The sequence below is a fragment of the Mustelus asterias genome, chromosome 15, assembly GCF_964213995.1.
Source record: "Mustelus asterias chromosome 15, sMusAst1.hap1.1, whole genome shotgun sequence".
Taxonomy (NCBI): domain Eukaryota; kingdom Metazoa; phylum Chordata; class Chondrichthyes; order Carcharhiniformes; family Triakidae; genus Mustelus; species Mustelus asterias.
Genome location: NC_135815.1, coordinates 9,691,698 through 9,716,845, shown reverse-complemented (window position 1 = coordinate 9,716,845; position 25,148 = coordinate 9,691,698). Strand labels below are relative to the sequence as shown.

The 25,148-nt window shown below is 45.9% G+C and overlaps 1 protein-coding gene across 1 annotated transcript in view; it reads left to right on the top strand.

Moving 5' to 3' along the window:
• The first annotated feature begins 5,473 nt into the window (after positions 1-5,473).
• LOC144504316 (thrombospondin-2-like) overlaps positions 5,474-25,148 on the top strand; it is a 67,062-nt gene continuing 47,387 nt past the window's right edge. Inside the window, exons 1-4 of the mRNA XM_078229466.1 lie at positions 5,474-5,636; positions 6,088-6,165; positions 6,305-6,858; positions 7,068-7,146. Coding sequence (XP_078085592.1) covers positions 6,093-6,165; positions 6,305-6,858; positions 7,068-7,146 — 706 coding nt within the window. The 5' untranslated portion in view covers positions 5,474-5,636; positions 6,088-6,092. The remainder of the gene's footprint in view (positions 5,637-6,087; positions 6,166-6,304; positions 6,859-7,067; positions 7,147-25,148) is intronic.

Here is a 25,148-nt window from a genome sequence, read left to right as displayed (position 1 = left end):
AGATAACTCATCTGACAGAATGTTATAAACACGATGTTCCCATCAAGATTGTACCCTTTTAGTTATTTATGAAGCGGAATAATCCAATGTTACCTCCATGAAGTATAATATGGAGCTCTGATTAATTTTCGTACTATTAATCACAATTCTGATCCAACTCAGTGAGGTTATGATGCACAGGTTTGATCCATCACATCCCAATCAGCCCTGCTGTGTGCAATCCTGGCCAGTGAGTAGTCTGGATAACTTCAATGGTAGATAGAAGGAGTGCAGGTGCAAAAATGAGTCACAAACTACTTGCAGGCTATCTCCTTTTCCATCCTATGAGGAGAGATTGACCAGGTTAGGATTGTTTTCACTGGAGTTCAGACGAATGAGGGGGGGATCTCATAGAGACTTATAAAATTCTAACAGGACTAGACAGGGTAAATGCAGGGAGAATGTTCCCAATGGTGGGGGTGTCCAGAACCAGGGGTCACAGTCTGAGGTAGACCATTTAGGACGGAGATGAGGAGATATTTCTTCACCCAATGAGTGGTGAGCCTGTGGAATTCATTACCACAGGAAGTAGTTGATGCCAAAACATTGAATGTATCCAAGAGGTGGCTGGATATAGCACTTGGGGCAAATGGGATCAAAGGTTATGGGGAGAAAGCAGGATTAGGCTATTGAGTTGGACGATCAGCCATGATTGTAATGAATGGTGGAGCAGGCTCAAAGGGCCAAATGGCCTCCTCCAGCTCCTATCTTCTATGTTTCTATCTCTATGTTTTCTGAGACATAGGTCGAAGTCTAACCCAGAATGATGGATTGCACAGAGTTCACAGCACAGACACAAGCCATTCGATCCAACTGGTCTTGTTCAATGTGAGCCTCCTCCCACCCCCATTTCAACCCTATTCCTTTCTCCCTCATAAGCTTATCTAAACCTCTCTGAAAAACATTTATCCTATTTACCTTTGCCAGTCCATGTGGTAGTGAGTTATACATTCGCTGGGTAAAGAACATTCGAACATATGAAAAGGAGAGATGATGGCCTAGTGGTATTATCGCTAGACCAGAAACCCAGCTAATGTTCTGGAGACCCGGGTTCGAATCCCGTATGGCAGATGGTGGAATTTGAATTCAATTTTTAAAAATCTGGAATTAAGAATCTACTGATGACCATGAAACCATTGTCGATTGTCGGAAAACCCCGTCTGGTTCACTAATGCCCTTTAGAGAAGGAAATCTGCCATCCTTACCTGGTCTGGACTACATGTGACTCAAGAGCCACAGCAATATGATTGATCTTAACTGCCCTCCAAGGGTAACTAGGGATGGGCAATAAATTTTGGCCAGCGAGCGACATCCATGTCCCATGAATGAAGAAATAGAGGAGCTGGAGGGGGCTTTTTGGTCTTTCTAAGTTTGGTTTATTTATTAGTGTCACAAGCAGGCTTACATTAACACTGCAATGAAGTTACTGTGAAAATCTCCTAGTCACCACACTCCAGCGTCTGTTCGGGTACACTGAGGGAGAATTTAGCATGGTCAATGTGCCTAACCAGCACGTCTTTTGGACTGTGGGAGGAAACCAGAGCACCCGGAGGAAACCCATGCAGACATGGGGAGAAGGTGCAGACTCCACACAGACAGTGACCCAAGCCGGGAATCGAACCCAGGTCCCTGGTGCTGTGAGGCAGCAGTGCTAACCACTGTGCCACCGTGCTGACTCAAGTCTGCTTCACCATTCAATAAGATCATGGTTGATTTTCTACCTCAGTTACACCTTCCCCGCTGCCCCATAATATCCCTTGATTCCTTCGTATCTATCGACTTCTGTGATGAACAAAGCATCGTAGCTGTGAGGGACAGCTCGGTGGATAGGATATTAGGATGTAGATAGGCTGGAAAATTGGGCGGGGATCCTGGATTCAGGATTCAATCCTGGACCGGGGAGCGGCGCGGGCTTGGAGGGCCGAAGGGCCTGTTCCTGTGCTGTATTGTTCTTTGTTTGTTCTTTGTTCTGCCCTGAATATACTCAATGATGGACATCCACAGCTCTCTGTGCTAGAGTTCCAGAATTTCACAATACATTGAGTGAAGAAATTTCTCCTCATCTCCATCCCACGTTTCTCCTGAATTCCTTTTTGGATTTGTGAGTGAGTATCTTATATTTAGGACCCTGAGTTCTGGTCTCCCCACGAGTGGAAACATCATCTCTAAGTCGACACGATTAAATCCTTTCAGAATTTTAAAGACTTTGATGAGGTCAATTCTCAGATTCCTTGCTTATAGCAGAATTGGAACTGGTTCTCTCCTTGTCGAGTTAACAGAATCAAGCCTGCGTAATGCTTAACCCAGTTCCTCACAGGACAGAGTGCGGAACTGACCCATAGTTCAGAACAAATTGGCACTAAACTAACAATTTACCTCATAATGAAGGCTTGCGCGGGAAATGTAAAATTCGCAGCGGCACTGCAGACGATGTGCTACTCGGAATGCATCGAGGGAAGATTGTTCTCCACTTGACCTGGGCAGTACCTGATCTAGGAAGGTTTTGATGCTGGCATTGGGTGTCAGAAGTAGAAACTTGTCAAATTCCATTATCTTGACAAATTGCCTTCTTTCCACCCCCCCCCCCCCCCCCCCCGCCCCCCCAATCTCCCTCCCCTCAACAGACATTACAGAAATATGAAAGTGGGAGGGAGCTGCAGCTCAGGCACTTTGCAGAACATTGTCCTGATGCAGCAGATGCGTCTCAGTTGCGTCAGAAATAATACATTCCAGACCTACGCTGTCACTGGAGTCAGGAGCAGAAAATATATGTAAATCTCCCCAAAAAAGAAGTACTTCCTTGAATTGAGCAATACTGTCTCAGTTGCTGATCCCTTTGTGAATATGCAATTGCCTGCTCATCTTCAGTCATCATTAGAACCATGGGCAGCACAGTGGCACAGTGGTTGGCACTGCTGCCTCACAGAGTCAGGGGCTCAGGTTCAATTCCAGTCTCTGGTCACTGTCTGTGTGGAGTTTGCACATTCTCCCCATGTCTGTGTGGGTTTCCTCCGGGTGCTCTGGTTTCTTCCAAATGACATTATTTTGCGCTCTGGGCAGTGGAGGTGTTAATCCAGTGGAGGTTTTCACCCAGTCGAGGTTTTAACTCAATAATTGCATGAATCCAGTGGAGGTACAAATCCAGTAGATGAGTTAAACCAGTGGCAACATTAGTCCAGTGGAGGTGTTAAAATAATGGATGAGTTAATCCAGTAAAAATGCTAATCCAGTGGAGATATTAATCCGTGGAGATACTAATCAAGTGGAGATACTAATCCAGTGGATGAATTAATCCAGTGGAGATACTAATCCAGTGGAGATATTAATCTATGGAGATACTAATCAAGTGGAGATACTAATCCAGTGGATGAATTAATCCAGTGGTGATACTAATCAAGTGGAGATACTAATCCAATGGATGAATTAATCCAGTGGAGATACTAATCCAGTGGAGATACTAATCAAGTGGAGATACTAATCCAGTGGATGAATTAATCCAGTGGAGATACTAATCCAATGGGTGAATTAATCCAGTGGAGATACTAATCCAGTGGGTGAATTAATCCAGTGAAGATACTAATCCAGTGGAGATGCTAATCCAGTGGATGAATTAATCCAGTGGAGATGCTAATCCAGTGGATGAATTAATCCAGTGGAGATACTAATCCAGTGGATGAATTAATCCAGTGGAGATACTAATCCAGTGGAGATACTAATCCAATGGGTGAATTAATCCAGTGGAGATACTAATCCAGTGGAGATTCTAATCCAGTGGATGAATTAATCCAGTGGAGGAATTAATCCAGTGGAGATATTAATCCAGTGGAGATGCTGATCCAGTGGAGATGTTAATCCAGTGGAGATACTAATCCAGTGGATGAATTAATCCAGTGGAGATACTAATACAGTGGATGAATTAATCCAGTGGAGATGCTAATCCAGTGGAGATGCTAATCCAATGTATGAATTAATCCAGTGGAGATACTAATCCAGTGAACATACTAATCCAGTGGGTGGGTTAATCCAGTCGCGATGTGAAGCAGTTTAAAATGAGGGCCAATATGTGGCAGACGTGACGCTGTATGAACTGCCCTCCCGGCGGGATCCGAGGTTTAGAGGTGTTTACACTGTGCCACAAGTGGGCACATGTCTGGAGAGCAGTGCTTACAGGAACACACTGGCAATAAAATAATCGAAGTGCGATGCTGAGAATGTTGATGGTTCTTCGCAGCCCAGTGGCAGCAATGCACTCGGAACAGCTGCTTGAGGAGGAGAGAGACAGTGCAGCCTTTTATCTTTAAGGAATTTCCCTACATATCAACACATATCAAGCACAAATCCGTTTGAATATTTTAAAGTAATTATCCACTGTAGCCGCGGATGCATATGCTCAGAATTAATGTTAATATTTAAAACATTTTCACTTGTAAAACAGCTTGGAAATACTTGGCTGTATCTGTGAAACCAGCCTCCAACATTCACTGCAGACAGGAACTTCTGAAGGCAAAAAAATGTGCCGGGATCTGTTGTAAAAATTTGCGAGGAAATTCAACTGGGCAAAAATGAAATGCACTTGGGAACAAGTAGATTAAAGTGTGTGTGTGTGTATTCATACACTGGCAATTAAATCTGAAATAAAGCAGAAAATGCTGGAAAAACTCAGCAGGTCTGGCAGCATCTGTGGAGAGAGTTTCAAGTCTGCTTGACTATTCTCTTAAGTAAATGTACTTGGGGACAAGGGGATTTACACGAGTGCTGTTAAATGCGTGTATCTATTCAGAGATAAAGGTTTAAATGAATGCATTTGGGAGCAAGTAGATTTTTTAAACAAAAGTATTGCTAAAGTTTTTTTAAAATATTTGTCTGTGTTTTCACACATTCCCCAGGAAATAGATTGTGGAACGAAAGCCTTGGGTGAATAGGAGAGCTGGATTTAAACTTGCTTAAACTCGATTTGAATCTCCCCGTCCCTTTTTTTTCCATGTGGATAAGGGTTGAGAATTCTCTGCAATCCGGTGCGAGTGTTTTTCTTCTGACTCAATTTACAATTCATGTCAGAATGTGTGTCTGTCCTTCACACGCGAGGGGCAGCATACCGCTCCCCTGTGTCCGAGTGTGGAGAGGGGGGGGGGAGGTAGGTAAGACAGGGAGAGAGGTGGAGGGGAGATGGAGACAGGAGGAGGTGGGGTGGCTGGAACCCAGGTTGTTCCCCCTCCCTCCTCCCCCCAGGTTGGTATTGCCAGAGGGGAGAGTTGTGGGGAGGGGGGGGAGGTGGGGGGATAGCTGTGGGCTGTGCATTGGGGCGAGCAGGCTGGGCGGGCAGCGTTATGTAAGTCCTGTGGAAGGCTGAAAGAGCAGCACTCCCCTCCCGGGCTGATTGACAGCAGCCTGGGATCAAGTGTATATAAGGAGCAGGCTGAGGTACGGGCTCGCTATTTCCAGCTGCTATAGCACGCAGCGCCTGGCAACTTCAGACATCCCAGTAGAACAGGACTAGGGAAGGAGGGAATCAAATCTTTTCACACTCACTCCCAACTCAGAACAGAACTGGACTTTAAAAACTGGACAAATTGTTTCTTAAGAAGATCCGACGCCAGGTGAGACAGTTACATTTTGACTATATTTGTACCTATGTGTATTTCATAGAATCCCTACAGTGCAGAATGAATTTATGTCTGAACTATTGTTGCAGGCAACTTTGTGTCCAAGTTGTTGCCCAGCGGAAAGTTGCTTGCAAACTCTGCATCTTCCAAAGTCTCTGTCCCCAGTGGATGTAGAGGTCTGGTCTGAGAGATTTCCATCATTGCGGCTGAGATTTCAGAGTGGGATTGCTGTCACAGTCCCTGTGATTATATATGAACACACAAGCACATCAGGAAGTCTGGAATTGTGAATTATTCATGTTGAGTGTAATTCTGAGTGAGTGTGTGGGTGAAATATTAAAGTTGCTCTGTGGGGAGCTGGACTCTGGGTTTATCCAGTTTTCTCCAGTTGCTTTTGAATCCAGGTTTAAGGCTCTCTTGTGAAGGTCCTTTCTTGTCTTTCTAGGACTGATGTTGCGGAGGAATGGACTGCGGTGTTTGTTGGCTGTGTTGTTGGCGCTGGGAGTCAAGAGTCAGTCTCTGGGTAAGGAATAACCCACCCCATTCATTTCCAAATCCCATCCCTCTATCCACACTCTCAGTCGGGTTAACTATGCTGCTGCTGGATTGTTTTTTTAATAGTTCTTTCCTCCTCTCTCCACTCCCCCTCTCTCTCTCTGCAGCTGTTGCTCGGGAAGAGGTGGCTGAATTCGATCTGTTTGCCATCAGCAATGTGAACAGACACACTGCAGGAGTGAAGCTATACCGAGGTCCTGATCCCTCCATCCCGGCTTACCGCTTCTCCAGGTTCGACTCCATCCCCCCGGTCCCGGGGGAGAAGCTGCAGGATATTGTCCGCCTCATGCAGTACTATGAGGGCTTCGTCCTGGTGGCTAACCTCAGGCAGGACAGGAAGAGCCGGGGCACCTTGCTGGCCATCGAGGGGCCGGGTTACAAACGCCAGCTGGAGATCATATCCAATGGGCTGGACAACACGCTGGACTTCCAGTACTGGCAGGAGCAGTCCCAGAGCTTGGTGTCCTTCCAAGATGTGGACATTGCTGACTCCCAATGGAAGAACATCACCATCCATGTGAATGGGGAAAATGCTTACCTGTACGTGGGCTGTGAACTTGCAGACAGCTTCATTCTAGATGACCCCTTTTACGAGCAACTGACTGCGACCAACAGCAGACTCTATGTGGCCAAGGGACAGACACCAGGGCGACACTTCAAGGTAGGCATCCCCCCCTCTGTGGGACTCTTTGACTAACAGAGTTGTAGCAGCAAGCTAACCTCCAGACTGCTGATTGCAATTACTAATGATATTGAATGGGTAATTAATATTCAATTCTGATAATTGCATCAACCATACCAACTGTTTTCTGTTCAGAATGATATGACTGACACATCCCATTACTAATCAGTGTCAATTACTGTCCCCAGGGCTTCTTGCAGAATGTCCGGTTCATATTTGGTACTTCCATAGTGGACATTCTCCGGAATAAAGGTTGCCTCCAGACAGGTACGGTTGAATTTTTGGTCCGCTCCCTAAGATCTGTGTTGGTGATTTGGAAATTGTACTGCGGTTCCGTCTTGTTCTGTTCTGAAATGCACTAGAGATAATAGACCAAGAGACACAAGGGGGTTGACAGCTGCTTGCCCTGGCTGGGGAATTTAGAATGGGGGGGGGGGGGGGGGGGAGGAGGGGTTCAGGGCAAGTGGGCTGATCAGCTAGGACTAAGACGAGGAAAAAATTCTTCACTCAAATGGCTGTGAATCTTTGGAATTCTTCACCCCAGAGGGTTGTGGATGCTCCATTGCTGAATATATTTAAGGTTGGGGTGGATTTTTGGTCTCTCTAAGATTTTTTTAAAAATTTTTTTAGTCACAAGTAGGCTTACATGAATGTAATGAAGTTACCATGAAAATCCCCTAGTCGCCACACTTCAGCACCTGTTTGGGTACACTGAGGGAGAATTTAGCATGGCCAATCCACCCTAACCAGACATATTTCAGACTGTGGGAGGAAACTGGAGCACCCGGAGGAAACCCACGCAGATACAGGGAGAACTCCACACAGACAGTGACCTAAGCCAGGAATCGAACCCGGCCCCTGGTGCATTGAGGCGGCAGTTCTAACCGCAGTGCCACCATGCCGGGGAATCAAGGGGTACGGGAAGCAAGCAGTGCCCACGACCGTACTGGATGCTGGAACAGGCTGCTGCTATTTCTCATCCTCCTATTAGGCACAACCGCAAAATAAAATTGTACTCCACTTTCCATTAATCACGGGGAGGTCGGTGACCAGTAATGTTTTTGTGGCGGTTGTTACGTGGGTGTAACTGGAACCATAGCTTGCTGTCAGTTTGAGTGGAGTCTTTTACTTGACTCACACCTCACAGAGCTGCTGCCGGAACAGCAAGGATAATCACACATTTAATCCCACTGCACAAACAAAGGGATTTGGAGAATTATTTTCACATTGGGGTCATTTTGGCAAGTATCATTGAACTAAAGATAGGGAACCACTGCTTCCAGATCAGAATGAATGAATATTATTGGAGGACTTATTTGTTTCTGTTGTTTGAGAAAAGACGTTTGAATTGTTAGGTTTTTGATGGTTGCAGAGAATTTGATTGGAATAGAAAGTGACAAAGTATGCGGCTTCTTAAATGGACCTATTATATCAGAATTTCTGATAATCATGCTAAAATAATGTTAATGGCAGAATATAGAATATGTGTTGTAGAAAATGCCACGTAATGCCACAAGTGTTCACCATGGAGAATAACCTCCACAATAGCTTTGCTTTGATCTCAAAACGGGAAATATTTTCTCCCATAGATGGTGGGATAATTGAAGTTCAATAATGGGATGGGAGGAGATGGCACATTGGTTAGCACTGCTGCCTCACAGCGCCAGGGACCTGGGTTCAATTCCCGGCTTGGGTCACTATGTGTGCGGAGTCTGCACATTCTCCCCGTGTCTGCGTGGGTTCCAGTTTCCTCCCGCTGTCTGAAAGACGTGCTGGTTAGGTGCTTTGTCCATGCTAATTTCTCCCTCAGTGTCCCCAAACAGGCGCCAGAGTTTGGCAACTCGGGGATTTTCACAGTAACTTCATTGCAGTGTTAATGTAAGCATACTTGTGACACTGATAAATAAACTTTAAACTGAAGAATGATGTGGAGGTCGGGATTATATATGTTGCTTTTCAGTTCATGCAGCTTATATAGGTCTCCGAACAGGAGTTAGCTTGGACTGATTTCACTGACAATCATCAATCTTCCCACTGGCTCAGGAATTAGGCCCATTTATTGCTTTTTTTTTAAGCTGGTTTAACCATTCCCTGCGCTAGGTGGCAGACCTCTCCATAAAGAGAAAGCAACTTGCCACAGATGTTGGAAGTCTGAAGCTGAAACAGCCCAACATCTGGGGCATAGGAGGGTAACGTTAACGTTCCAGCTCCATTTCTGACATATGGTCATTTACTTGAAACACTAGCCCCCTGTTTTTGGCTGCAGTGATGCTGCCTGACCTGCTGAGTGCCTGTCACCAGCATTCTTATAAATAGCTCAAACCTTCACTAACTTCCAATGACGTCTCATCACTCTTTTCAGGTGGTTATCATTTCAAAAACGTGAACCATGTTGCCCCTTTGGGATTTCTTTTATCTTTCCCCCACTGTGGACAAATGTAACTTCCTTTATTCACACAAATACATAGCACGGAGGAGGCCTTTGGGCCCATCCTGTCTGTTCTGACCCTTTGAACTCATTTCGACTCATAGGAGCATAGAAAATAGGAGCAGGAGGAGGCCATTCGGCCCTTCGAGCCTGCTCCATCATTCATTATGATCATGGCTGATCATCCGACTCAATATCCTGATCCCGCCTTCCCCCCATATCCTTTGATCCCCTTCGCCCCGAGTGCTATATCTAACTGCTTCTTGAAAACATACGATGTTTGGCCTCAACTACTTTCTGTGGCAGTGAATAAAAAAGACTGACCACTCTCTGGGTGAGGAACTTTCTCCTCATCTCTGTCCTAAGCAGTCTACCCTGTACCCTCAGACTGTGACCTTTGCTTCTGGACACCCCCATCATTGGGAACGTCCTTGTTGCATTTACCCCGTCTGGTACTGTTAGAATTTTATAGGTTTCTATGAGATTCCCCCCTCATTCTTCTGAACTCCAGCACATACAATCCTCACCAACTCAATCTCTCCACATACCACAGTCCCGCCATCCCAAGAATCAGTCTGATAAACCTTCTCTGCACTTCCTCTATACCAAGAACATCCTTCCTCAGATAAGGAGACCAAAACTGCATACAATATTCCACCTGTGGTCTCACCAGTGCTGTGTATAATTGCAACACTGCTCCTCCACTCGAATCCTCTCACTATGAAGGCATTTGCCTTTTTTTCCTGCCCATTTCACCTGTATGCTTACCTTCAGTGACTGGTGCACAAGGGCACACAGGTCTCGTGGCACATTCCCCTCTCCTAATTTATGGCCATTCGATAATAATCTGCCTTCCTGTTTTTGCTCCAAAGCAGACAACCTCACATTTATCCACATTATACTGCACCTGTCATATATTTGCCCACTCACTCAGCTTGTCCTCTTCACAGCTCACCCTCCCACCCAGCTTTGTGTCATTCGACTCATTCTTCTGCACTTTCCCTATTGTCCTGGAATCATTTTAGAAACAGTTCAATGATGTGAGGGGGGGGAATGTTCATCCAAGGTCAGAGACTGGGAATTTCTGTGGAGAGTAACTCACCTCCTGACTCCCCAAAGCCTGTCCACCATCCACAAGGCACAAATCAGGAGTGTGATGGAATACTATCCACTTGCCTTGGTGAGTGCAGCTCCAACAACAATCAAGAAGTTCGACACCATCCAGGACAGGGCAGCCTATTTGATTGGCACCTCATTGTCCACCTTAAACATTCACTCTCTCCACCACATCCACCGCAACCGACTCAAGAACAGCTTCTTCCCTGCTGCCATCAGACTTTTGAATGGACCTCCCTCGCATTAAGTTGATCTTTCTCTACTCCCGAGCTGTGACTGTAACACTACATTCTGCACTCTCTCCTTTCCTTCTCTATGAGCGGTATGCTTTGTCTGTATAGCGCGCAAGAAATAATACTTTTCACTGTATAATAATACATGTGAAAATAATAAATCAAATCAAAAGCACTGCAGCAACTCACCGAGGCTGCTTCGACAGCACCGTGACCTTTAGCTTCCAGAAAGACAAGGGCAGCATGGGAATATCGCTACCTGCTAGTTCCCCTCCGAGCCACTCACCATCCTAATTTGGAAATATATCGGCCGTTCCTTCACTGTCACTGGGTCAAAATCCTGGAACCCCCTCCCTACCAGCACTGTGGGTGTACCTACACCGCACGGACTGAAATAGTTCAAGAAGGGTAGGTCTTATGAGGAAAGGTTGAGCGAGCTAGGGCTGTTCTCTCTGGAGTGGAGGAGGCTGAGGGGAGACTTAATAGAGGTTTATAAAATGATGAAGGGGATAGATAGAGTGAACGTTCAAAGACTATTTCCTCGGGTGGATGGAGCTATTACAAGGGGGCATAACTATAGGGTTCGTGGTGGGAGATACAGGAAGGATATCAGAGGTAGATTCTTTACGCAGAGAGTGGTTGGGGTGTGGAATGGACTGCCTGCAGTGATAGCGGAGTCAGACACTTTAGGAACATTTAAGCGGTTATTGGATAGGCACATGGAGCACACCAGGATGACAGGGAGTGGGATAGCTTGATCTTGGTTTCAGATAAAGCTCGGCACAACATCGTGGGCCAAAGGGCCTGTTCTGTGCTGTACTGTTCTATGTTCTATGTTCTAAGGCAGCTCACCGCCATCTTCTCAAGGGCAAACAGGGATGGGCAACAAATGCTGCACTTGTCATCGATTCTCACATTCCAAAAATAAATAGTTGAATTCCCTTAGCCGATAGCCTTATCTTGTGGATTTGTGATTGGAAATGTTTAGTGTTATGTTTCTGTTAAGTTCACTACAGTAAAATTAGCAGACAATATAACACTCAGTGAGGGAGATTTAAAAAATCACCAGAAGCACCAACTTCTTCCAGATATCCTCAAGGACTTTAATTGTTTTCTTGTGAAACCAATGTGAAATTTGACTTGAAACACATTCGCCAGAATTTTACCGCCCCGCCCGCCACGGGAATCGGAGCCAGTGAGGGGTGGACAATGGGAAGGTCCTTTGAAGTCGGGCGGGATTTTATGGTTTCAGGATGCGCGAGACTGTAAAATCCCGCCCACAAAGCGGAAAACCTGCATCGCTTAAAAAAACCCGCTGTCAGCCGATTGCAGCACTTGGTCCCCAGTCAAAACAAACGACAGCAAGTAAACTCGGCAGAATGCAAGAAGTTGGAGTCAAAGATATTGAAGCCAGCTTTAGGGTCCATTCAGACTTGGGCCCTTCTTGGTTACTGTTCAATCGAGTGACTCAGTGAGCCACAGAGTCTTTACAATGCAGCAGAAATTTGCAAAGGGACGTGGAGAGATTAAGTGAATTGGCAAAACTGTGGCAAACACAACTCAACATGGGGAAGTATAAGCGCCTCCATTGTTGGCCCTGGGAAAGAGAGGTCACAGTAAGAAGTTTAACAACACCAGGCATATGCCCTGTTTGTGAACAGAATTCCCACTCACCTGAAGAAGGGGCTTAAAGCTCCGAAAGCTTGTGTGGCTTTTGCTACCAAATAAACCTGTTGGACTTTAACCTGGTGTTGTTAAACTTCTTACTGTGTTCACCCCAGTCCAACGCCGGCATCTCCACATAAAGAGAGGTCAGGTCAGGCAGCAGCTGTGGAGAGAGAAACAGAGTTAACCGCTGGAATTCTCTGGCCGTTCATGCCGGCGGGATTCTCTGGTCCTGCTGCAGTGAGTGGAGATTTGGCAGCCAGTGTTTCAGGGCAATGACCTGATGTTAAAACTCTGAGGCCATTGGACGGAAGCGTTAACTCTGTTTCCCGCTCCACAGAGCTGCTGAGCATTTCTGGAATTTTCTATTTTCAGACACACAGGAACAGGCATAGACCATTTGGCCCCTCAAGCCCATCCTGCCATTCAGCGAGCTCATGGCTGACCATCTGTGATCTGATTATTCCTGATCCCCTGCATCTGCAGTTCTTAGAGTCATAGAGTTTAAACACAGCATGAGGCCCTTCGGCCCATCATTTTTTGTGCCAGCCATCAAGCACATTTCCATTTTAATCCCATTTTCCAGTACTTGGTCCATTGCCTTGTATACTATGGTGTTTCAAGTGCTCATCTAAATGCTTTCTGAGAGTTAGGTCAGAGTTCTTTCCTAACAGGGGAGAAGTGGGGAACTGTAGAGGAACAGAGAGATTTTGGAGTCCACGTACAGAAGTGATTTTAAGCTAAGGAATAGATACAAAAAGATAATGGAATATCTAATGGAACGTTAGGCTTAATCTTACATGGGCTGGAAAACAAGGCAGTTTCCTTCTTCAGGACAGCACGGTGGCACAGTGGGTTAGCACTGCTGCCTCACAGCACCGGGACCCGGGTTCAATTCCGGCCTCGGGTCACTGTCTGTGCGGAGTTTGCACGTTCACCCCGTGTCTGCGTGGGTTTCCTCCGGGTGCTCCAGTTTCCTCCCACCGTCCAAAGATGTGCAGGTTCGGTGGATTGGCCATGCTAAATTGCCCCTTAGCATCCAAAAATGTGTAGATTAGATGGGTTGGCCATGGCAAATGTCATAGAATCTGTACTGTGCAGAAGGAGGCCATTCGGCCCGCTAAGTCTGCACCGACCCCAATCCCACCCAGGCCCTATCCCCATAATCCCATGCACTTACACTAGCTAGTGCCCCCGACACTGAGGGGCAATTTAGCATGGCCAATCCACCTAAGATGTGTGGAGTTACGGGGATGAGGTGGGGGATGGGCTTGTGTAAAATGCTCTTTTGGGCAGTCAGTGCAGACTCGATGGGACAAACAGCCTCTTTCTGAACTGCAGAGATTCACTGGTTCTGAGAGGGGGTTGTTAGTACAGTTTGTCTAATGCTCTGGTTCGACGGCTATTGGATTATTATCACTTTCATCTCTGGATGCTGCATCCAAAGATGTGCGGGTTAGGTTGATTGGCCGGGTTAAAAAAAAATTGCCCCTTGGGGTCCTGGGATGCGTAGGTTAGAGGGATTGGCGGGTAAAATATGTGGGGGTAGGGCCTGGGTGGGATTGTGGTCGGTGCAGACTCGATGGGCCGAATGGCCTCCTTCTGCACTGTAGGGTTTCTATGATTTCTATGGATCTCAGGAAGGACATACTGACTTTACAGGGGCGCTCAGCACTGATCTCCCTGAATGTTACTGGGCTTGGGGTTTGTTAATGGGCAGATTGCAAACGGCTACTTTACCTGGCTCCGGGGCTGTGTGAGAATCTCCTCTGTTGGCAGCTGGTGTTGAAAGCTGGATAAGTCGCTTCATGAGTTGTACCAAGTCTGTGCCTGGGACTCAAAAATTCTTTTGCTGCTTTTTTTCACACTCTGTTCTTTGTTCAGTCGTTGTACTTTGCCACGCTTTCCCCTCTCCTGTTTTCCCCTTTATTTAAACGTCCTTAGTGTCCCCATTCCTAATCCAGAGAGTTGACCCTGTAAATCTTCAGTGCAGGACTGAGGGAACCCTGCAATGCCAGAGGTGCTGTTTTGTGGGTGAAACCATCTGCCTTCTAGGTTAGAGATAAAAGATTCTGGGGCACGATTTTCGAGAAGAGCCAGGGAGTTGGGAGGTATTTAACAGAGGAGGATTGTTGTGCAGGTCAGCTGAGGACAGAATCATAGAATCCCTACAGTGCAGAAGGAGGCCATTTGGCCCATCGAGTCTGCACCGACCACGATCCCACCCAGGCCCTATCCCCATTACCCCATGCATTTATCCTAGCTAGCCCCCGACACTAGGGGGCAATTTAACATGGCCAATCCACCTAACCTGCATATCTTTGGATTGTGGGAGGAAACCGGAGCACCCAGAGGAAACCCACGCAGACACGGGGGAGAATGTGCAAACTCCGCACAGTCACCCCAGCTGGGAATTGAACCCGGGTCCCTGGCGCTGTGAGGCAGCAATGCTAACCACTGTACCACCGTGCTGCCCCAGGGCAGAGAATTGGACATTCGGATAGAAGCCAGCTCACGGGGAGGGGAGTATGACTGATGTTATGGAAAGATGTGATCAAATGGGCCTTCTTGACTCAAAGCCATCCTGCAATCTTGCTATTCTCTATCTTCTCCTGATGCATCAATCTTACCTAAGATCACCAACTCTGCGGAAGCCTTGAGGAACAAACCAGGGGACGTTCTGGTCTGTACCGCTCAGCTCCGCATTGGGTGGCGCACTTAGCAACTGAGCTCAGCGACATTGCTGGAACTCACCGAAAACATGAGGGTTCAAAGCGCCACCCCCCACGCAGTAATTAGATAGCCTGCCTGAGCGATACCGCCAGGACCCCATCAGGCACAAGTCGCAAATGAAAGAGACACCAGTTGGTGCCAGCCGTTACTCAGAGCCTCATTCTTTGCGGAGATCAACAGCAGTTGGTTTTCAGCCCGTGTCTCAGCTGTGGTGCCCGGGAACACTTCACACTGCAAATTGGATCGCGTGCTACCCACACTTACAGAGAGCGGAGCTGTTCTTGTGGCAGTGTGGGAATGTAAGACAATACTTTACGATGCTGTTTGTGGGTTCCAATGATGGAGTTCATGCCAGAAAGAATACAAAGCTGTTCTGTTTCGCTCTATGCCACACCAGCCTCACTGTCTGGCAGAGGCTGGGCTGCTTCAGTTCAGAAGGTTAATTAAAGGAAATTAGAATCCCTACAGTGCCATTCGGCTCATCGAGTCTGCACCGACCACAATCCCACCCAGGCCCTATCCCCGTAACGCCATGCATTTACCCTAGCTACTCCCTCTGACACTAAGGGACAATTTAGCGTGGCCAATTCACCTAACCCGCACGTCTTTGGAGTGTGGGAGGAAACCGGAGCACCCGGAGGAAACCCACGCAGACATGGGGAGAATGTGTGCTCTCCGCACAGACAGTGTCCCAAGCCAGGAATCGAACCCGAGTGTCTGGCACTGTGAGGCAACAGTGCTAACCACGGTGCTACCGTGCCACCCCACTGCTGCCATTCAGGGAGGGAGAGACCATTGGAGCCATCTATCGCAACAAAAACCTTCCTCCTCACCAAGTACTGATTCACGTCGCAAGATTATCTCCAGTTATGTGAGCTTTTGATTTTAGCCGCGCAGAACTTTGTCAAATGCCTTTTGTGAGTTCATATAGACAGCGACCACAGACATGCTCCTTTCCATTCTGTTACTCCTCATAAAAATCAACTGGATTGGTCAGTCACGATCTATCTGTCCCAAATCCAGGACCGTTTTAGAGTAGAGAACCAAACACAAAAAGTACAGAATCATAGAATCCTACAGTGCAGAAGGAGGCCATTCGGCCCATCGAGTCTGCACCGACCACAATCCCACCCAGGCCCTATCCCCAAAACCCCGTGCATTTACACTAGCTATTCATAGAAACCATAGAACCATAGAAAATTACAGCTCAGAAACAGGCCTTTTGGCCCTTCTTGTCTGTGCCGAACCATTTTATGCCTAGTCCCACTGACCTGCACTTGGACCATATCCCTCCACACCCCTCTCATCCATGAACCCGTCCAAGTTTTTCTTAAATGTTAAAAGCATTTACCACTTTATTCGGCAGCTCATTCCACACTCCCACCACTCTCTGCGTGAAGAAGCCCCCCCTAATATTCCCTTTAAACTTTTCTCCTTTCACCCTTAACCCATGCCCTCTGGTTTTTTTTCTCCCCTAGCCTCAGTGGAAAAAGCCTGCTTGCATTCACTCTATCTATACCCATCAAAATCTTATACACCTCTATCAAATCTCCCCTCAATCTTCTACGCTCCAGGGAATAAAGTCCCAACCTATTCAATCTCTCTCTGTAACTCAGCTTCTCAAGTCCCGGCAATTCCCCTGAAGAGAACTCAAAAAGGAAACAAGAAGGGAGAAGACAGTATGCAAGAATAGATTCGCAGATAAGTTAAAAGGGAGCCCAAAAATCTATTAGAAGTGCATAAATAGTAAAAGGACGGTCAGGTAGGACCAAAACAAGATCGATCTTCTGGTGGAGGGAGAGGTACTAACCAAATGCCTCAAATTTGTCTTAATTTATTCTTTCATGGGATGTGGGCATTGCTGGGAAGGCCAGCATTTGTTGCCCATCCCTGAATCACCTTGGACTGAGGCAGTTAAGAGTCAACCACATTGCTGTGGCTCGGGAGTCACATGTAGGCCAGACCAAGTAAGTCAACGGATTTCCTTCCCTAAGGGACATTAATGAACCAGATGGGTTGTTTTCAAGGGGAGGGAATGGCCTAGTGGTGTCATCACTCGACTATTAATCCAGAAACTCAGCTAATGTTCTGGGGACTCAGGTTTGAATCCCATCGCAGCAGATGGTGAAATTTGAATTTAATAAAAACTATCCAGAATTTTGCATCCACTGACGACCATGAAACCATTGTTGATTGTTGGAAAAAACCTATCTGGTTCGTTAATACCCTTTAGAGAAGGAAATCTGCCGTCCTTACCTGGTCTGGCCAACATGTGACTCCAGAGGCACAGCAATGTGGTTGACTCTCAACTGGCCGCGGGCAAATAGGGATGAGCAATAAATGCTGGCTAGCCAGTGACATCATGACCCACGAATGAATAATATAACAACAATGGTTTCATCGTCACCTTTACCAAGACTAGCTTTCAACTGCAGATTTTATTTATGGAATTTAAATTCCACCAGCTACCCTGAGTGGGATTTGAACTAATTTCCCCAGAGCATCAATCAATCTCCACATTACTAGCCCACATTACTATGCCACCGTCTCCCCCTTCATTGAAGGAGATTCTGTCAGTGTCGCATTATAGGAGGAGGAAGGAGCAAATTGGATAGGATAAAAACTGACACAAGAGGATGTATTTGACTGGCAGTACAGAAGGTACAAAAGTCACCTTGATGCGACATATCCTAGTGAGTGTACCTTTAAGAAAGGTTTTTTTTACAAAAATCATGCAGCTTACAGCTTCAGCAATGTCATTGGGGGTGGAGCTAAGCTGTGGCAGTCAGGTGACAGAGCTTTCAGTTTTGTTTGTGGCAGTCAGGTGATAGGGCTTTCAGTTTCGTTTTGGGGAGTGTGTGTTAGAAGCAGTTTAGCAACAAACCAGAAAGCAGTCTCTCTCTCTGTCTCTGTTCTTCTCTTTGTTTGGTTCTGAAACTATTATCAGTTAGCTGAAAGAGGGGCTTATTGCCATCCTCCCTTAAAGAAGCTGTGTTTAGGAAAAAAGATTCAATTACAACCTCTTCTGAGTTTCTTTACAAGGAAGTTTCAGCATTGAACCCAGGAGGCTGGATACCTGTAACAAGTGGGCATTAACCTATGCTGTATTGTGTTTATTTGGAGGGTTTCGTGTATTGGATGTTGGCTTTGGTTGGAACACATTATTGATATTTCCTTAAGAATGATACATTATCGTGGTTGTTGTGTTTCTTATTTGTCATTGTCAAAAGTTCTTGCGAATTGTCTTACTTTACATCTCAACAATATTCTTCATTAAACTTTGTTTTTGGTAAAAGCTCCTCGTGGGTCAGTTGAATCACACCTGAAGTGAAACCTCTCATGCTCATCCTGGCCAAATTCAACATAAAATGTTACAGGTCAGGCGAGCTTCATAGAACACCTCGAAGTATCCAACCTGACTTGTAACACTGGATTGGTGAGGAAAATAGTCGAAGGGAGCTTCAGGCACCATCTCCCAAATCATCCTTGGATAATGAAGCAGTCAGTGATAAAGCTTCAGAGGCAGAAATCCCTTCACCAAAATCCCTTTATTTACAAACTCTAACAGCAGTACACAGAGTGCTAGCAGTTAGCAGTCCATCTCTGGGGGTGTCAGAGGAACTGACACTCCCCGCAAAGGCTCCCTAATTGGCCCATCAATTGGATCCTTAACTAGGGAGTTGATTCTCCAATCGGCCAACCTCAATGGCCTGATTGAAGTTATTACAGGATCAGTGTCAGACAGCTGAGTGATTGCAATATCGCACCGTTACTGCTGAATCTGTCCCACGTGGACACTGAAGGGATTTCTTATTAAATTAGTGAGAATTGTGTTTGGAAGCAGTGAAATGAGCGTGTCAGTGAATTCTGATCGGGGAATTCTGAGGCAATTTGAATTGTTTTGTGTGCGACACATTCTCAATGCAAAGCTTTTAAAATCTGAACCCACTCTCCAAAGCCCAGTCACCACTGGCAAATTCCTGATTTCCACAAGTGTTAGGATAATATTGGGAAAAGTGCAGGAGGAGATCTGACACTCGAGTGTGTTGAGTTTAATTTCTGGCTGATCAGACTTTCTACATTCACATTTGCCCAGGGGCAGAGGTGCCACCGCTTTCAGGTTGTAAAGGGTTTGCCCAAGTCTGACGCTAGGATGCGCTCACATACGATACACATTGAAATGATCGACGTGGCTATCGAGACACCAGGCGCAACCTTAGAAGCAGCCGGAAGCTATAATGGGAAGAGATTAGAGTTGGGATACCAGATATTGGAGGAAATTTAGCACTGCTGTCAGGAGTAATCCCAAGACTGATCAACATCATAATGGTCCTCTGACAAGGTTAGCGATATCAGGATCCAATAGCTAAGCTAATGGTAATGGGCAAATTTGATCTTCATGATGGATAAGTTGGAGCTGCATTAGAACCATAGCATTATAGAATCCATACAGTGCAGAAGGAGGCCATTGGGTCCATTAAGTCTGCACCGACTCTCTGAAAGAGCATCTTACCCAGGCCCACCTGTTGCCTATCCCCATAACCCACACATCTACCATGGCCAATCCACCTAACCTGCATATCTTTGGACTGTGGGAGGAAACCCATGCAGACATGGGGAGAACGTGCAGACTCCGCACAGACGGTGACCCAAGCCGAGAATTAAACCCGGGTCCTGGCACTATGAGGCAGCAGTGCTAACCACTGTGCCACCGTGATGCCCATTGCCTTATCATCTTGTAAGTAGACTGAACACCCCAGGCTTCAATCCATTGCAATGATTTATGAATTCCAAGTTATACCCTTGTACACACAGGGTACTTTCCCCCAGTATATACTTCCTTCAGTGTTTGAATGTCAAATCCAGTGGAGCTCTGTTCAGTAATCGAGGCCCTTTCGAGGGGAAATTCAGCAACAGTAGCAAAAGGCGTGTCCGAAGCATTTGAGTGCCTTGTGAGTGGCCAATATGTGACCCTGGTGGTTGTCTGATGTCTGCTTCATGCCCTGTTCAGAAGACACGAATCTTAATTGCTGCCCACTGACCTTCACATGAAGCCCAGAATATTTTGGTAGGATTGGAATAGCTGCAAAAATAGGTTGGCTTCATCACCAGGAAAGCAATTTCATCCGTTTAAACCTAACCTACTCTTTATAGACCAGCTTGCGATTTCATTGCAAAAAGTGATGGTCTCCTGAACTGTTACTGTGATATTAGCATTATATGTGGTTTCCTCCCACAATCCAAAAGATGTGCTGGTTAGGTGCATTGGCCATGCTAAATTCTCCCTCAGTGTATCCAGAATATCATTCAGATTTACATAGAAAAAGAAGTTACAACGTAGATAGAAACTGGTCAGAAGGTTAAGTTAGTCCATGTTTGATGAAATAGATTGAATCACGTTTATTCACTCAGTTTCCATTTGCTTTCAACCCCTTTTCCTCCATCTACCTGGCCAATCTTACCTCCAGCATTGACAGAGACCCATTTGGTGCTGTACAAGTTCCACAGCCTTAAGCCAGCAGCCGGTCTGCATATTGGAACTCCGAGATCGGAGATCCTCCAAGAAAATTCCAGGGCTGTTTCCCCTTCGATCATTAACCCTGGAAAGGGAATTCCAAATTTCCAGAACTCTTATCTGTCAACTCCTCTGAACCAAATCATAGAATCCCTACAGTGCAGAAGAAGGCCATTTGGCCCATCGAGTCTGCACTGACCACAATCCTACCCAGGCCCTATCCCCGTAACCCCATACATTTACCCTGCTAATCCCCCTGACACTAAGGGGCAATTTAGCATGGCCAATCCACCTAACCCGCCCATTTTTGGACTGTGGGAGGAAACCGGAGCACCCGGAGGAAACCCACGCAGACACGGGGAGAATGTGCAAACTCCACACAGACAGTGACCCAAGCTGGGAATGTGAACCTGGGTCCCTGGCGCTGTGAGGCAGCAGTGCCAACCACTGTGCCACCGTGCCACCCATATGATGATTCATTCTATTTACACCAGAAACGTCTAGCTAGCCTGTCGAATTGTACCTTATTGCTGCAGACGTTGCTGCCTTGTTCTAATAAAAAAGACCCAGGTTCATGTCCCTGCTCATGCATCTTGTAAAACCTTGGTCATCATTTCCCCAGGTTGCCGTTGTGATTCAATAGATGGCTCAATATTAACCAGGGATGATCACTTCCATTTCAGTCCATGCCCATGTGCAGGATTCCACAGTTACCCGTCATGGGCATCAGTCTAACTAATCGAGCCCATGCATGAGACTCCTCCCAACTTGCTGCTCATGTGCACTGCATGAGGTCTTCCAAAATCAATTCACTGCCAATTTGATTGGTACATCCTGGTTGCAGAGCCAAGCGCAACACCATCGGAAATCTACTCTTACTTGAACTCACGAGTGTCAGTGTTGTGCTTTGTCCGGAACATTAGCGTATCCTGAATAAATGAGGATTAGTCATGTGCATTATCCAAACTCAAGAGTACTAATACACTGTGTACAACCTGTTAGTTAAACTACACAGAGGGTTGGCACAGTGGCACAGTGGTTAGCACTGCTGTCTCACAGCGCCAGCAACCCGGGTTCGATTCCTGGCTTGGGTTGCTGTCTGTGTGGAGTCTGCACATTCTCCCTGGGTTTCCTCCGGGTGCTCTGGTTTCTTCCCACAGTCTGAAAGACGTGCTGGTTAGGCGTATTGGCCATGCTAAATTCTCCCTCAGTGTAACTGAACATGCGCCGGAGTGTAGCGACTAGGGGATTTTCACAGTAACTTCATTGCAGTGTTAATGTGACACTAATAAATAAACTTTACTTTAAACACAGCCTATAATAATACCCCACAGTCCCATTTGCATTCCTTCAGCATATTATTGGAATATTTACATTACCTCAGAGTATTATTGTGACATTATAATTCCCTAGAGTATTTGTGTTACGTTAGCTTGGGGTAAGGTATTATTGTGATATTTTCAATTCCCTCAAGCTTCATTATTCTTCGCACAAAGCTGACGTTTCTTGATTTTCAAAAAAAATCTGGATATATCCAGTTGCCATCACAGACATAGGAACACTTCTCTTCCATCTGATCTGCTGCCATTGAGAATCCTGCGTCTGGCATGTTACAAAGAGAGAGAGAAAATAAACTTGTTTTCGGGTGCGATGTTGAACATTAGACGCCTCTGTCTGTTCGCTACAATTCTTGCGACATCCCCGGCAAACCTGATGGGGGCCGGATGAACAGAAATTGGGAAGACTTTTGCATGGAAGAAGCTACAGGTCTTTCAGAACCAATGAACCGTCATTGTAAAACCCAGCTGGGACTAGAAGGTCAGAGGGCAACATGCAGGGAACGGCGAACAGGACGGAAACTGGATACGGAGGTGGATTTGATAAGAGGGAAACATTAATGAGGCGTGTAGCAATGGGAAAAACACAACAGCTTCTGCCCAAAGGAAATAGAGCTCTGTAAACGCTGTAGCCAACAGCTATGAAACTGACATTCATACACATGGATAATAGTTACCGGACTTCTGGTCAACCTAGATGGCTGCCTGTTTTAACTCTGGACTTCATGAGTTGGGGGGGTCATATTATCAATTCCCTGTCACAATATTATCAATTCCAAAGAGTACTTTTTGTGATATATTATCAATTAATGGAAGAAATAGGAACTAGAGGAGGCCACTTGGTCCCTCAAGCCTGCTCCACCATTCAGAATGATCTCGAGCTGATCCTCTCTCTTCCCCTTCTTGCACTATCCCCACATCCCTCCATTCCTTTAGTATCCAAAATTTTGTCTCGAATATATTCATCGATCGAGCATCCGCAAATGATAAACCGAAGATACGTTACTGAAATTAGAAGAATAGAGATGGGCAGAAGCAATTTTGTGAAGCCAAAGGATGTCTTAACAACAAGAAAACTAAGGCTTGTAACAAGGGAAAAGGACATCCTACCCACCCTCCTCTCTGTCTAAGAAACCTGGACAATAAATAAAGATCTGTGGAAGACATCAGAGGCCAATCTGAGCGTTAAGACAGATGCTCAAAATTCCACATACGGACCGGAAAACCCGTGAAGAGATGTTTGAATTGGCCGGAGCAAAAATAACTCTTTAAAAGGAGACATCCAGGAAAGAAAATGTCCATATTTTGGCCATTTGTTCAGAGGTGAAAAGCTATAGAGATCTCTCCGAAAGGACAAAGTTGAAGGATAGCAGAAAGAAGGAGGTGATGGCCTAGTGGTATTATCGCTGGACTATTAATCCAGAAACTCAGCTAATGTTCTGGGGGCTCAGGTTCGAATCCTGCCACAGCAGGTGGTAAATTCAATAAAAAGTATCTGGAATTAGGAATCTTCTGATGACCATGAAACCATCGTCAATTGTTGTAAAGACCCATCTGGTTCACTAATGTCTTTTAGGGAAAGGAAATCTGCCATCCTTACCCGGTCTGGCCTACATGTGGCTCCAGAGCCACAGCAATGTGGTTGACTCTCAAATGGCCGAGCAAGCCATTCAGTTGTCAAGGGCAACTAAGGATGGGCAATAAATGCTGACCAGCCAGCGATGCCCATGTCCCATGAATGAATCATCCAACTACTCCTAGATCTTTCTAAAATTCCTTTGTGAGACATGGGCATCACAGAACGGTTGTAGATGAGCTAGCGTGGGTGCGTGAGGATGGTGCAAGACAGATGGGTGTGACGTACCATGCCAACAGATCGCCTGGTAGGAGTAGCTACAGGCAGAGCCAGAGAGAGCATCCACAACCCTTTGGAGCATAGAACACCAAAGATTCCTAATTCTTTGAATGAAAACATTTCTTTCATTTTAGTGCTAAAGACTGAGATTCTGACTCTGAGACTCCAGAATACTGTTAAAAATTTAAGTTTATTTATTAGTGTCACAAGTAGGCTTGCATTAACACTGCAATGAAGTTACTGTGAAAACCTCCTAATCGCCGCGCCTGTTCGGGTACACTGAGGGAGAATTTAGCATGGCCAATGCACCTAGCCAGCACGTCTTTCCGACTGTGGGAGGAAACCCACACAGCCACAGGGAGAACGTGCAGACTCCACACAGACAGTGACCCAAGTTGGGGATCGAATCTGGGTCTCTGGTGCTGTAAGGCAGCAGTGCTAACCACAGTGCCTCTTAAGTATCACTGAGTATCATTGTGACATTATCGCTCTGTGGAGTATCATTTTGACATTATCAATGTACCAGATCATTCTGATACTACCAATTTCCTCAGAGTTATACCCCGGGTTAACATTGCGATATTCCTCTTGTGTATCATTCTGATATTAACCAATCTCCAGAATATTATTGTCATTTCCCAGAGAGTTATTAAGCTGATCTTTCTCTGCACCTTGGCTATGACTGCAACACTATATCCTGTGTCCTCTCCTTTCCTTCTCCCCTATGTACTCTATGAATGGTATGCTTTGTCTGTATAGCGCAAGAAACAATACTTTTCACTGTATCCCGATACATGTGACAATAATAAATCAAATCAAAAAATCACTGTGACATTCAGGGTGTCACTTAGATATTTGCAATTCCCCAGAATGCTATTGTGATATTCTTATTTCCCCAGCATGCTATTGGGATAGTATCAGTTGCGTCAGTTGGTTAGCATGGAGAACAGAACAGGAAGAGAATCAGTGCCCAGCAGTTTACATTTTGACTTCAGATTTTGTTCGCACATTTTTTATATTTATCTAAGTTCCTTCTTATTGTGCAGAGGAAGGGTTGTTGATTTTTTTAAAAGTACAAGTCAGTGAGAAACAAAAGCCACACAGGTTGTGGGATCCATTAGGACATAGGAATATAAGGAGCAGGAGTAGACCATTCAGCCCATTGAACCTGTTCCAGTATTCGGGATGGTCACAGCTTCATTATCTTCAGGTTCAACTCTACTTTCTCATCTGCTTTACACATCAATGTCAGCCACCCCCCCACATCCCCCCATCCCCAAGGTAGTATCCACTCTACTGCCCACCACCCTTCCTTCCTTCTTGCCTGCTCTTCAACCTTCCATCCACACCGCCTCCACTGTCCCACTCACCTCCCTAAACTGGCAAA